This window comes from Gallinula chloropus (assembly GCF_964237585.1).
Source record: "Gallinula chloropus genome assembly, chromosome: 12".
Lineage (NCBI taxonomy): Eukaryota > Metazoa > Chordata > Aves > Gruiformes > Rallidae > Gallinula > Gallinula chloropus.
This window is the reverse complement of record NC_140097.1, coordinates 10,119,595-10,133,780: the sequence shown is the minus strand read 5'-3', so window position 1 is coordinate 10,133,780 and position 14,186 is coordinate 10,119,595. Positions and strand designations below refer to the sequence as shown.

At 66.9% G+C, this 14,186-nt stretch overlaps 1 protein-coding gene across 1 annotated transcript; it reads left to right on the top strand.

Moving 5' to 3' along the window:
• The first annotated feature begins 138 nt into the window (after positions 1–138).
• LAMB2 (laminin subunit beta 2) lies at positions 139–10,474 on the top strand. The gene is made up of 33 exons (XM_084269606.1): positions 139–315; positions 493–656; positions 739–874; positions 1,060–1,133; positions 1,239–1,427; positions 1,504–1,567; positions 2,467–2,669; positions 2,758–2,878; positions 3,187–3,375; positions 3,450–3,629; positions 3,706–3,818; positions 3,945–4,024; positions 4,102–4,237; positions 4,415–4,570; positions 4,674–4,801; positions 4,882–4,999; positions 5,118–5,310; positions 5,396–5,539; positions 5,665–5,896; positions 5,972–6,135; positions 6,215–6,439; positions 6,915–7,129; positions 7,219–7,315; positions 7,384–7,756; positions 7,829–8,013; positions 8,094–8,335; positions 8,403–8,606; positions 8,706–8,850; positions 9,207–9,414; positions 9,500–9,641; positions 9,739–9,915; positions 9,991–10,150; positions 10,239–10,474. The coding sequence occupies exons 1-33, from the start codon at positions 273–275 to the stop codon at positions 10,373–10,375; spliced, it is 5,337 nt and encodes a 1,778-aa protein (XP_084125732.1). The 5' UTR covers positions 139–272; the 3' UTR covers positions 10,376–10,474.
• The last annotated feature ends 3,712 nt before the right edge of the window (positions 10,475–14,186 follow it).

The following is a 14,186-nucleotide window of genomic DNA, read 5'->3' as shown; positions in this document are numbered from 1 at the left end:
CTGCCCGCGCTCCCCGCTCCGGCCGGGATCCGCCCCGCGCTTTCCGCGCAGCCCCGAGCACTGCGCCCGCCGCCCAGCTCGGGGGAAAGGGGGGGGCCGGGAGGGACCGGGGCCGGGGCCGGGAACGGGAACGGGAACCGGAGGGCCGGGACGGGAACGGGACGGGACGGGAACGGGACGGGACAGGATCGCCGGGCACCTGCCGAGCGCCCCCTCTGCGCCCCGTCTGCGCCCCCTCTGCACCCCACTTACGCCCCACTTGCGCCCCCGCGATGCGGAGCCCCGGCGCCCTCCTGCTGCTGCCGCTGCTGGCGGGTGAGTCTGCCCCCCCCCAACTCCAACGCCCCAGCATCGGGGGCCGGGGGGGCCGGGGGCCGTCCCGGCTCCGCCGCCCCGTTTCCGGGTGGCCGCGGAAGGGGCTCCGGGAGACGGCGGGTGGAGACCCCCCTCCCGAGCCCCCCTCAGAACCCTCAGCCTCCCGCTGCCCTGCAGGGTTGGGGGGGAGCTCGGTCCCCGACGCCCCCCAGGGTTGTGCCCGCGGCAGCTGCTACCCGGCCACCGGGGACCTGCTGGTGGGGCGAGCCCCCCGGCTGAGTGCCACCTCCACCTGCGGGCTGCGCCGGCCCCAGCCCTACTGCATCGTCAGCCACCTCCAGGTGAGGGGAACCGGGACGGGGCAGGGATGGAAGGGACTGCGTGGGGAGGGGGACACACAGGGCCGAGCCCCCTACTTTGCAGGAGGAGAAGAAGTGCTTCATCTGTGACTCGCGGCGGCCCTACGACCCCCGCGCCAATGCCAACAGCCACCGCATCGAGAACGTGGTCACCACATTTGCCCCCCGCCCCAAAAAAGCCTGGTGGCAGTCAGAGAACGGTGAGCATCGGGCAGGCGGGGGTAGTGAGTTGTCCCAGGGGGTTCTCCTTCCCTTCCTCCCACGCCGAGGAAGTGTGACTCAGCCGGCCGCCGTGGACGCGCCCCTGGACCATGGCCGAGTCAGGGGGATGAGCCCATGGGACCCACGGGTGGGTGCTCACTGCCATCACATGTGCCATCCTCAGGCGTGGAGCATGTCAGTATCCAGTTGGACCTGGAGGCTGAGTTTCACTTCACCCACCTCATCATGACCTTCAAGGTGGGTCCTGGCATGCAAAAAGGGATGGGGTGGGATGGTTCAGGATGGGATGGGGCCTGCTGGGGATGTGGGGCTGGTCCCCCATCCCATCTGGGTGTCCCGCAGACCTTCCGCCCCGCGGCCATGCTGGTGGAGCGCTCGGCCGACTTCGGGCGCAGCTGGAAGGTCTATCGCTACTTCGCCTACGACTGCGCCGCCTCCTTCCCCCACGTCCCCCGTGGGCCCCCACGCCGCATCGATGACGTCGTCTGCGAGTCCCGCTACTCTGACATCGAGCCCTCCACTGAGGGGGAGGTGAGGCCCTGGCAGTGCTGTGGGAGGGTGGAGGGACCCTGGCTGTCCCCTCACAGCCCTGCTGTTGCCCTCCCAGGTGATCTACCGGGTGCTGGACCCCGCCATCCCCATCCGGGACCCCTACAGCCCCACCATCCAGAGTGAGTTGCCTGCCCCTGGCTCCCGCCTGGCTGCTCTATTTTGAGTGCAGCTATTTTGGCTGCTCTCTCCCTGCTCCGAGCCCCACGGCAGGGTCAGGGTTGGATCCGGGGTCTTGGGACCCTCCTGCACCCTGCCCCATGCAAACAGCTCAAGGCTGGGCTGTACTGGGAGAGAGCGGAAGGGAATGGCCATGCCAGCGCCGAGCCCAGTGCCAAGCAGTGACTGAGGTGTGGGATGGGGTCAGGGATGGGGCAGAGGAACCCAGCCAGGCGCAGGATGTAGCGGGTTAATCACCCAGGGCTAAATTTAGGCTGGGAGCAGGAGGGGAGGAATCTGCAGGGCAGGGCTGCTGGGAAGCTGCATTCCCGGGGGAGCCATCCTGTCCTGCCAGGGACCCCAGGCTGCACCCACCAGGCACAGCTGTCCACAGGGCACAGCCCCAGCCGCGGGCACCCAGAAAGGAGCCCTGAGCCCAGGGCACTGCTGGGGGCACAGCTTGGATCTGCTTGGGGGTCCTGCAGAGCCCCAGCCCATGCATAGCACCGGTGAGAGCCGTGCACAGCCTGACTGTGCACAACCACACTCGTGGGAGCTACCTACTGCCCGGCCTGACTATGTGCAACCACGAGCAGGCGAGCCAAACCACGCACGGCCCCATGCCAGCGAACTGTGCCACCAAAAGCTGGCCATAGCCAAGCCTGGAGGTGTGCAGCGCTGCACGGGCACCCTGTGCCACACACAGCCCATCCCGGCTGTGCAGGGGTGAGCTGAGCTCTGCCAAAGCCGCCCACAGCCCCCATGGCCGTGCCAAGCCTCCCGGCACCAGCTGGCAGAGTCAAGCCACACATGGGCAAGCCCAGCTGCCCTATGCCCACGCCAGTCTTGTCCCTCACCCCAGACCTTCTGCGCGTCACCAACCTGCGGGTGAACCTCACCAAGCTGCACACGCTGGGGGACAACCTGCTGGACACGCGGCGGGAGATCCAGGAGAAGTACTACTATGCGCTCTACGAGCTGGTGCTGCGTGGGAACTGCTTCTGCTACGGGCACGCCTCAGAGTGCGCCCCGCTCAGCGGGGTCCCTGCCTCCACCGATGGCATGGTAGGGGTCAGCCAGCGTGGTGTGGTCTGCCCAAGGCAGGGGGCTGCGCTGCCCGGTCCTGCAGCCCCTCATTGTGGCATCCTGGCAGGTGCACGGGCGCTGTGTCTGCAAGCACCACACGCAGGGGCTGAACTGCGAGCGCTGTGAGGACTTCTACCACGACCTGCCCTGGCGCCCGGCCGAGGGCTCCAGCACCAACGCCTGCCGCCGTGAGTGCCCCACGCCAGCATCCCACTGTGCCAGGGGCCTTGGGGGTCCCATGGGGTGGGTTGGGGGTCCTGCATATCGTGTATGGAGGGTTCAGCACCCTGGGGACTGTGGCTTGGGGCTGGGGGTTGAGGGTCCTGCATGCCATGCTTTGGGGTTGGGGGTGCTGTATGTGGAACTGGGGTTTTGGGGGGGTCAGGGCGGTGCAGGCTGTGATCTGGGGGGTATCCTGCTGGGGTGTGGGATTCCTGGGGGTGGTGCCCGCTGGGATTGGGGTGCTGGATGTTGTGCTGCGGTGCCGTCCCCACAGGGTGCGACTGCAACGAGCACTCGCGGCAGTGCCACTTCGACATGGCTGTCTTCCTGGCCACCGGCAACACCAGCGGGGCTGTGTGTGACGGCTGCCAGCACAACACCATGGGCCGCCGCTGCCACCTCTGCAAGCCCTTCTACTACAAGGATCCCGGCAAGGACCTGCGGGACCCCGCGGTGTGCCGAGGTCAGTGCTGGGGGGGTGCGTGGTGTGGGGTTGGGCTGGGGAAGTCGGGGTGCTGACCCTGCCTGTGCCCCCAGCCTGTGACTGCGACCCTGAGGGCTCTCTGAACGGAGGCCTGTGCGACGGTGCTGATGACCCGGCCCGGGGGCTGATCGCCGGGCAGTGCCGCTGCAAGGAGCACGTGGCCGGTCCCCGATGTGACCGCTGCAAACCCGGCTTCTTCGGTCTCAGCGCCTCCAACCCACAGGGCTGCCAGCGTAGGTACCGGGGCGGCACACACCGGGGTTGGGCACATAGTTTGGCTCCGCTGGACGCCGCTGGCTTTCCATGCAGGGTGCCAGTGTGACCCCCGTGGCACGGTGACCGAAGGTAGCCGGTGTGACCCCATCAGTGGCGACTGCTTCTGCAAGCGGCTGGTGACTGGGCACAACTGTGACAAGTGCCTGGTGAGTGGGGCTGTGCTGGGAGCTGTGCACCGTGCTTGGGGCTGTGCATGGAGCTCGGGGCTGTGTGTGGAGCTCGGGGCCATGGCACGGCACACTAGTGCTCCCTGACACCCTTGCCCTCTGCAGCCTGAGCACTGGGGGCTGAGCCATGACCTCCCCGGCTGCCGACCCTGCGGCTGCGACGTGGGAGGTGCCCGTGACAACCTGTGAGTCTTTGTGGGGATGCAGGAGGCGAGGGGTGTCCCTGCTGGCATTGGGGCTGATGGTCTTGCTGGGGTACCAGGTGTGCTGCAGAGACGGGGCAGTGCCAATGCCGCAGCCACCTGGTGGGACGGCAGTGTGGCCAGGTGGAGCCTGGCTTCTACCGCATCAACCTGGACCATTACACCTACGAGGCTGAGGATGCTCGGCTGCATCAGGTGAGGGATGAAGGTGTCCCTGGGGGGATCATCAGGCAGAGCAGGGCACTGGGTGGCTCTTTGCAGGGTCCCCATCCCCCAGGGCACCACTTTGCCTCACTGGGGCAGTGGGGCAGAGTGGCACCTGATGGACAAGGTAATATTTGGGGTTCTGTCTCATACCCCTCTTCACCCCAGGGCTCGGTGGTGGAGCGTGAGTCCCGCATGGACCACCCAGCTTCGTGGACTGGGACAGGCTTTGCCCGTGTGCTGGAAGGTGGCTGGGTGGAGTTTCATGTGAGCAACATTCCTTTCTCCACCGAGTACGATGTGATCATCCGCTATGAGCCCCAGGTAAGCACAAGATGGTGACACCAGTGATGGGCTGTATCTCCAGATTGGGAGGTGGGGGGGGAGCACACCAGACTTTTTGGTACAGTCCCTCCTCTGCCTGCAGCGTCCGGAGCCCTGGCAGGAGGTGAGGGTGAGGGTGCTGCGCCCCAGCCCCGTCTCCGCCAGCAGCCCTTGCGGAAACACCATCCCAGCTGATGACCAGCTCTCCACCAGCCTCCCCTCTGGTGCCAGGTGAGTGCCTCCCCAGGACCGGGCTGTTCTAGAGCTCATGGGTGACACCCGGCTACCTGTGCTTTGCTTTGCCCCCCTAGATACGTGGTGCTGCCCCAGCCCATCTGCCTGGAGCAGGGTGTCTCCTACATCATCCGCCTGGAGCTGGGCTGTGCCACTGCTCAGCAGGATCCCACTGCCAGCGTGCTCATTGATTCGGTGAGAGGTGGCTGGGCAGTGGGGCAGAGGGACACCAGCCCTTTTTGAGGGCAGCATGTGGCCATCAGGGTCATGGGGAGAGATGGGTATGCTGTCCCACTGAATCACCTCCCTGCAGCTCGTGCTCCTGCCCCGTTACTCCTCCATGGAGATGTTCATCGCCGGCGACCCTGGCTCCGTGGAGCGCCGGGAGACCTTTGAGCGGTACCGCTGCGCCCAGACCTTCCACGCCGCGGGGCCCTCGCCTGTGGCCGAGCCCTGTTCCAGCCTCCTGCACAGCCTCTCGGCCATCCTGCACAATGGGGCACTGCGTGAGTGTGGCCCTGCGCCCCATCCCGCCCCCAGCGCCCCGTCCCACGCCTGGCCGCCATTGCTCACCCTGCTCTCTGCCCGCAGCCTGCCTCTGTGACCCCCAGGGCTCGCTCAGTGCCGAGTGCCAGCCCCAGGGCGGGCAGTGCCGGTGCAAACCCAATGTGGCGGGGCGGCGCTGCCACCGCTGCTCCCCGGGAACCTTTGGCTTTGGGCCCAGTGGGTGCCGAGGTGAGTGCCACAGGGCTGCATCACCCCGGTGTGGTGAGGAGCCTGGGCACCCCCGGGCTGGGGGATGCTGAGGAGGGATGCTCCTGCGTGCTGGGGGCAGACACCATGGGTGCTGTGCCTTTCAGCCTGCCAGTGCAGCAGCGAAGGGTCGGTGAGCACCGTCTGTGACAGCAGCACAGGGCAGTGTGCCTGCCGCGAGGGTGCCCATGGCCAGCGCTGCGACCGCTGCCAGCCCGGCTACTGGGGCTTCCCAGCCTGCCGGCCCTGCCAGTGCAACGGGCACGCCGAGGAGTGCGACCCCCGGACGGGCAGCTGCCTGCACTGCCGCGACCACACGGATGGAGAGAGGTGCCAGCGGTAAGCAGGGCATATGCCCAAATCGGGGTAGGGTGCTGCTGGCAGCCCCAGTCCCTGCTGACCTCCTGCCTGCAGATGCACGGCTGGGCACTTTGGGAACCCGGCGCTGGGCTCCGGGCAGCACTGTCGTCCCTGCCCCTGCCCTGAGGGGCCCAGCAACCCCCGCCACTTCGCTGCCTCCTGCTACCAGGACAGCCGCTCCCGGCAGGTTGTCTGCCACTGCAGCCCTGGATACACAGGTCAGCTTGGGCACAGCACACCATGCCCCCCTCGGTGGTTGTCTGTTCCCGGGCAGCACCCAATGCCCTGTGCTGGCAGGTCCCCGCTGCGATGAGTGTGCCCCCGGGTACTACGGGGACCCGCTGCAGCCCGGTGGGCGCTGCCTGCCCTGCCAGTGCCACAACAACATTGACACGACGGACCCGGAGGCGTGTGACCGACGGACGGGTCAATGCCTGCGCTGCCTCTACAACACAGCGGGGCCACACTGTGCTGAGTGCCAGCCTGGCTACTATGGAGATGCCACACGGCACAGCTGCAGGCGTGAGTACCCACAGCCACGCTGAGACCGGCCTCCATGGCCTCCATGGCCCAGCACATCCCTGGGGACTGTGGGTGCCCTTGCTCTGGACTGTCTGCTCTGCCCAGCCCTGGCACTGTGGCCCCATCCCCCTCATTATCTCCATGCCCAGCTTGCCCCAACCCATCTGCATCTTCATCTCCTGACCCCATTGCCATCCCAGCCCCACTGTCACCCTGGCCCTGTTGCCATCCCATCCCTGGCAGTGGTCTCCATGCTGTTTCCATTTCACTGCCATGCTCTCCCTACTCCATCCCTGCCCAATCTCTGCCTCCATCCTGCCTCCACCCTCACCTATTGCCATCCCCATCCCATCTCTGTCTGTATCCCTGTGCCATCCACTACCTCCATTCGAATCTCATCCACAGCTCATCCCTGTCCACCATACCCTCCTGACACCCCCACCCCTGTCCCTGCTCAGCACCAGTCTGGTTCCAGGTTGCTCCTGCAACATGCTGGGCACTGACGCCAGCACCTGTGGGCCCCACCATTGCCAGTGTGATGGGCGTAGCGGGCAGTGCCGCTGCCTGCCCCACGTGGAAGGCCAGAGCTGTGACCGCTGCAGCCCCAACTTCTGGAACCTGGGCAGTGGGCAGGGCTGCCAGCCCTGTGCCTGCCACCCCCAGCATGCCCTGACACCTGCCTGCAACCAGGTAAGGCAGGGACGAGGCACGGGGGGGGGCTGGGCTGGGGCTGGGGGATGCTGCAGCTGTGCCAGCCTTGGCCACGCCGTCTCTTTCAGTTCACAGGGCAGTGTTCGTGCCGGCCGGGTTTCGGGGGCCGGACCTGTGCCGATTGCCAGGAGCATCACTGGGGCGACCCGCGACAGCAGTGCCGAGGTAAGGGCTGGTGCTGGCAGGGAGCCCGCAGCGAGCCCTGCAGCGCCCTGACCCTGCTGTTCCCACAGCCTGTGACTGCGACCCCCGCGGCGTCGCCAGCACCCAGTGCCACCGCAGCAGCGGCCACTGCAACTGCCGGCCCGGCATCTCAGGCGTCCGCTGCGACCAGTGTGCCCGAGGCTTCAGCGGCGCCTTCCCTGCCTGCCAGCCCTGCCACCCCTGCTTTGGGGACTGGGACCGGGTGGTGCAGGACCTGGCTGCCCGCACCCGGTCGCTGGCACAGCGGGCCAGCCTCCTGCAGCACACTGGCGCTGCTGGTGCCTTCCAGGGCACCTTCCGGCGGCTGGAGGAGAGCCTGGCTACCGTGCGTGATGCTGTGGCTGCCCGCAATGCCACCGCCGCCACTGCTGCCCACCTGACACAAGCCACGGAGGGGCTGCGGTGAGCACCCTGGAGTGAGGCACAGCTCCCAGGGTGGCCCCAGGGCTGGGTTGTGACCCCCGTCTGTTGCAGGCGGCAGATTGAGGAGGCAACGGAGAGGCTGACGCGGCTGGAGGGAGAGCTGACAGCCACCCAGGATGCCAACTTCAATGCCAGCCACATGCTGAGTGCGGTGGACCGGGGCTCCCGTGCGCTCAACCACAGCCTGCAGGACCTGGAGCGGCGGCTGCACACCCTCAAGACCTCCAATTTCCTGGGTGAGCCACACTGCAGAGCCAGGCTGGGGCAGCGGGGCTGTAGGCAGAGCTCTGACGTTGCCCCTGCTCCCCCCCTCCAGGTGCCTACGACAGCATCCGCCAGTCCCACAGGGAGTCGTGGGATGCCGAGCGCTGGGCAGACGCCTCCACCCGAGCTGTGCCCAGCCCTGTCAGCACCTCCATGGCCACCCGACGTCTTGCTGAGCAGCTCCTGACCAGCCGACGGGACGAATTCAATCGCCAAAACGCGGCCAGCCGGCGGGCGCTGATGGACCTGGCGGAGAGGGCACAGGCACTGAGCCTGCACCCACTCAATGAGAAGGTGGGATGCGTGGAGGGGACCAGGGGAATGGTGCCTGGAACTGCCCCGAGCCCATGCTGCCTTGCAGGTCTGTGGTGCGGCGGGCAACGTGCCCTGCGCCGAGAGCCCCTGCGGAGGAGCTGGGTGCCGGGATGAGACCGGGGCACGGCGCTGCGGTGGTCTGAGCTGCAGTGGGGCCGTGTCCACGGCAGACAGTGCGCTGGACCGGGCACGTCATGCCCAGGAGGAGCTGCAGCGGGCCACTGGCGATGTGGCCCAGCTCTCCCACAAGGTCTGTGGCACACGGGCGCTGGTGCGAGTGGGCAGCACGGCTGCGACTGCCAGCCCTCACACCCTGGGAATGGTGCTGAGGGTCTCTGCTCCTGCCCAGGTGGCTGAGGCCAAGGGGAAGGCAGATGAAGCCCGGCTGCGGGCACAGGCAGCCTTGGACAAGGCAAACCAGACCAGGGCTCGCGTGGAGAGCTCCAACAAGGAGCTGCGGGAGCTCATCAGCAACATCAAGGCCTTCCTGAGCCGTGAGTGCCGGCGTGCCGGGGGGGCTGGCTGCCCCTGCCCGGCACTGCATGGCTCAACACCTGCACTGCACCTGCACCTCACTGCACTGACCCCGCGCCGCGCTGCATGGTCCCCTCGCTGTGTGGGGCAGCACCACGCTGCCCCAGCACCACACCGTACAGCCCCTGCCCCACGCTGCATCACAGGACCCTCGCTTTGCCCTCCCCCAAACATCCTGTGCCCTCCCCAATCATCCCCTGCCCCACGCCCCCTCCTTATGGCTCCCCCCCACCCCTGCCCTCCAAGCACCCCTCGGTCCGCCTGTCCCCTCCACCCCGGGGTGCTGCAGGGCCAGACTGACAGTTCCTGCCTGCAGAGGAGGGGGCTGACCCTGAGAGCATCGAGGTGGTTGCCAGTCGGGTGCTGGAGCTGTCGCTCCCTGCTGCGCCGGCCCAGATCCACCGCCTGGCTGAGGAGATCAAGGCACGGGTGCACAGCCTGGTCAGCGTGGATGCCATCCTGGAGCAGACGGCTGGCGATGTGCACCAGGCTGGGCAGCTGCTGCAGGATGCCCAGCGAGCCAGGTAAACCTGGGGCCATGGGGATGCAGCTCACCTGGGGAGCCCCAGCCCGGGGGCTGGCACTGAGGCCATGCCGCCCTGGCTTCAGGTCACAGGCGGAAGGGGTGCGGGGCACAGCCGAGGCAGTGCGGCAGGCGCTGGAGGAAGCACAGCAAGCCCAGGGCATGGCTGCACAGGCGCTGCAGCACGCCGCCAGTGACATCCAGCACAGCGAGAGGACCCTCGGCACAGTGAGCACCCCATCCCCCATGCCCACAGGGACAGGCAGAGCCCCCTTCCCGCTCTGCAGGCACCCACATGCCTGCCCCCCTTGCCATCGGTCCCCAGATGCAGGCGCAGACGGTGAGTGCTGAGCAGCAGCTGTCGGGCGCCATGGGGCGGATTGGGCTCCTGGATGGACAGATGGACGCCCTGAAGGTAAAACGTGCCAACAACAGCCTGGCAGCCACGCGTGCCCAGGAGGCAGCTGGCATTGCACGGGACCGAGCTGGCGAGGCCAAGCAGGTGAGTTGGCAGAGGGTGGGTGGTGGGCAGCGGTGGGGGTACAGGGGTTCTGCAACCAGCCTTGTTGCCCGGCAGATGCTGGAGGGGCCACTGCGGGACCGGTACCGGATGGCACAGGAGTTGGTGCAGCACCGGGCGCAGGGTGCGCAGCAGGCGGGCAGCCGAGCACAGCGACTGCGTGACGAGGCTGCTGGGCTGCTGCAGGATGCCCAGGGCAAGCTGCAGCGGCTGCGAGGTGAGGCCCCCCAGGGATGGAGCTCAGGGGACAGTGGTGGCAGGGAGTGGGGGGGGCTAGGCTGACCGCTGTCTCCTTGTCCCCTCAGTGCTGGAGGAGGCGTACGAGCGGAACGAGCGGGTGCTGGATGCCAAGGCGGCACAGCTGGGTGGGCTGGAGGCCAGGATGAGGGAGGTGCTGGCCACCATCAACCAGCAGGTCCAGATCTACAACACGTGCCAGTGATGCCCCTCGGGTCACCCCCGAGCCCCCTCCCCACCCCCCCCTCCCCCGGCCTCTCCTCCCCGCCCCCGCGCCGGGGCACCCCCCGTGTGAATAAAGCTGCAGAGCAAAGCCCGCCTCGCCTCCGCCCCGCGCCCTGGGCACCCACATCCACACAGGTGTCCCCAGGGCGGCCTCCCGGAGCCCCGGGGCTGGGAGATGCCGGTTTGCCCGCCCCGGGCTCGGCACAGCGCGCTGCGGGGCTGGGGGGCGGCCACGGGGCTGGGACACGCCGCGCGGGGCGGGGGGGGGAAGGGGGGGGCACCGGGGAGGCGATGGGCCCGTGACGCCCGGCGAGGCGCGGGGCTGGGCGGGGCCGGGCGGCGTTGTCATGGGAACGCCCCGGCGGTGCCGGGCCGAGCCGCGCCCTCGCCCGCCCTCGGTTAGGGGCGGATGGCGCCGCGGTGACGTCACGGCGGGCGCCGTTGCCATGGAGCCGCCGGGCCGGGAGAGGGTGGGAGCGAATCGGCGGTCGGGGCGCGTCTGGCGTCACGTGACCGCTCCCCCCACCCCCGGTTCCATCGTGCTCCCGCGTCACGTGGGCTCGGCCGCCGGCTTCCGGAAGTGCGTCACGGGCTCGGGCCTGTCTTCTGAGTCGGCCCGCTCGGAACTTCGGCTCGAAACAAAACAGACCGGGAGCGGCGGGCGGGGCCGTGAGTGCGGGACGGGCCGGGGCGGGGCCCCGCGGGGCGGGAGGGGGGGCGGCCGGCCGGGGGCAGTGCGCGGTGAGGACCGGAGCTGCAGCGGCGGGCAGGGCCCGGGGGCGGCGAGAGGCCGGGATGCGGCTCGGGGGCGGGGGGCGAGGCGCCGTGGCGGCCCGAGAGGGGCCTGAGGCGAGAGGACGCGAGGGGTGCTGGGCCAGGCCGATCGCGGCAGCCTCTGGCGGGGGCTGCGGGACTGGGCCGCCGGCAGGGACCCAACGCGCTGCCTGCGGGGCGGGGGCGCGGTCTGGGCCCGGCGCCTTCGGGCGGGTGGGCAGAGGCACCGTTCCCCGTCCCTTTCCCCTCTCCCGACGCGCAGGAGAGGCTGGGGCCCGGCATCGGCTGCTGTCTGCTTGGTCGTCTTCCCCAGAGACTCGTCAGGGCCCGGGTGAGCTGGGCCCGCCGGGCTCTGCAGGCAGCACACCTGTACGGGCTCGGTGCTGTCACCGTGCTTTGGTGAGACGGTGGTTTCCTCACGGGTTGGAAATGGTACATGTAGCAGCACGGGGCAGGGCCTGTCTCCTATGCATCTGGCAGTCCGGGAAGCTGTAGTAAGGGGCGAGTGTGGGTCTTGGGAGTTCTTGTCCCTCGTGGAGGGGGCAAGGAGCGGAAGGTGACAGAAGCACTGGTGTTTCTGCCAGCTGCGTTTGGGATGCAGAGGAACCACAACTCTGTGGAGGGATGAGGCTGGGTGTTGGCCAGGCTCCTCCACAGCTACCCCAGTAAAGGCCTTTAGGAACTGAGGGATCCTTTCCTGCCAAGTGCTCCATGTGCCCCAAACACAGAGGACAAATTGCATCCTGCTGCACTCCTTCTGCTGTCATTCCCTGAGTGTTCACACTCAGCCCAGTCTGGTGCTGCCGTGGAAAGGAGTGTCCCTTCTACCCAATCTCTTGCTCCCATTCTCAAGTTCTCTGTTTTCCTCTAGCCATTGGAAGCCTTTGTGTATCCCCAGCATGAACTGGGTTGGGGAGCTGCTCTAGGGTAAGGCAAACTTGGCAGAAAGCAGTTTTGCTCTGCCTGGCATCTTGATCTGGGACGTGATGCAGCCACGTGGGCGCTTGCACTGGCACAATGGCTGGGAGAGCAGAGGGCAAGGAAGCACCTCCTTTCCCGGCAGTGTGTCCAGGCTTTCCTGGCTCAGAGAAGGATTGAGAAAGGTTTTGTATGAGCACCCAACCCATCAGGTGTGCAGTGGCTCCTACAGTGCCAGTGCTAATGGTGCCAAAACCTGTGTGTCCCTGCACACCTGGGGCTGAATGTGTTGTCTGGATGTGTGTTTCCTGGTGGCAGAGGGCAAAAAAAATGTCTCAGGGATTAATATAGGTGAATGGGAATAACCTGAGTTTTGTTCCACCAAAACTCCACAGTGGCCTCGGGCTGGCATCAGTCTGGCAGCTGGAACTGGGCAGAGCCCCAGCCCCGCTCAGCTTCTGTCTGTTGTTAGGAAATAACTGTCAGCAAAGCCCCTGAGGGAGCCAAGCCCTCAGCGAGGAGCAGGCTTCTGGAGCAGTGACAGCAGCCACATGACCCTGGCTCTTCCCCTCACCCCTTTTTGGGAGGATGATGATTCTTTCTCAGCCTTCCAGAACCCCTCTTGGAGCTTGCTGCCCCCCTGCCTGGCAGTTACCCTATGCCACACCTTTGGAGCTGCAGGAAGGAGGTGATGGAGCTTGGCTGGACCCTGTGCGAAGCAGTCGCTGGTTTTCATCTCCCACTTCTCCTGGGGTTTTCACCCTAAAGGCAAAAGAAATCGAGCAAAACCCACTTCCCTGTGTTTGGTGAGCCCAGGTTGGCTTTCACAGTGCCAGGCAGTGCCCGCAGCCGACCTGTGCTGGTGTTGTGTGGGGACTGAGCGCTGGTGTGTGGCTGGCAGCAGCAGCCTGCCCGCCTCAGAGGCCCAGTCCTGTGAACCGCCGCTGCGAGGGCCCGTTGCCCTTCCCTCTGCAGCCAGAGGCGCTGCTGCTTCCCGGGGAGACCCAGCGTGTGTAGGAGCTTGGGGATGGCACTGCTCCCCTCCCACACTCTTGTAGCTCTCTGGGGCTGATGCTGAGCCGTGCGCAGTGTCTCCATCTCCAGATCGTTTTGGCTCCCTCGGCCACGGGTGGTGGGAGTTGCCTGTGCCAGGCAGTCAGGGCAGGCTGAGTGCTCCAGCTTCTCCCTTGGCTCCGGTGGCTCTTGGTTACGAGAGTGGGTTGGCCTTGAAGAGAAATGATTTGGGCGCAGCGCCTGGTTGTGGGGCCGGCTTTGCCAGAGCTGAAGGCAGGCGGGACCGCTTTGCTCTCTGGGTTCCCTTTGCAGCTTGTGGCTATGACTCCACCTTTGTGGCTACTCCTTGCCCCGAGCGTTCCTTGCACACAAACACCCTGGCAAAGCGGGGAGGGCAGCAAAGAGCTGTCAGTGTGCTTCCTCTGATCACTGCTGCTCCTGGAGCTGCCTCCTGCCCCAGCCGTGCCCAGGTGGAACCACGAGATCTGCGCTCGGTACACAGGTGGGGGCAGGATAGGATAGGGTGTTCTTGAGGGCACGGCTTGTCTCCTGCTGAAGGTGTGTCAGACCAAGGTTCTGTGGGGCTCTGCCATGAGCTCTGTGTCCTCAGATGTGAGTGGGGCTTCAGGATGAGGGAGAAAGTGTAAATGGGCACACTGGGAGCTGCTGCAGGCTGCCAGCACCTAGGGTTGGGCAGGATCCATGCTCCTGACACTGCCCCCCAGCAGCAAAGCCCTGCGGGTGGGTGAGTAACTGTGGCCAGGGAATGCAGCCAGGCCAGCAAGGGAGAAAGCTGTCCCAGCTCTCTACTGTCACTTCCTCACCGGAGCCGCCTTGAGCAGGACTGTTTTCAGCGGGCTGTTCCAGCTGTCCTCTGCCGACACTGCAAACACCCAGAGCAAAACTGGAGAGCGAAACTGAGACCAGCCCTTGAGCCAGCAGCTCCCCGACGCCGCGGGGGAGCCAACTCCCTGGGAGGCCATGTCTGCGGGGGCAGGGGCGAGCGCCTGCCTGCCCTGCCCTCTCCCTGGGGTAGGAGGAGCAGAGGTGTCCTGTTTCCAGGCCAGGCCCCGCTGGCGCTGTCT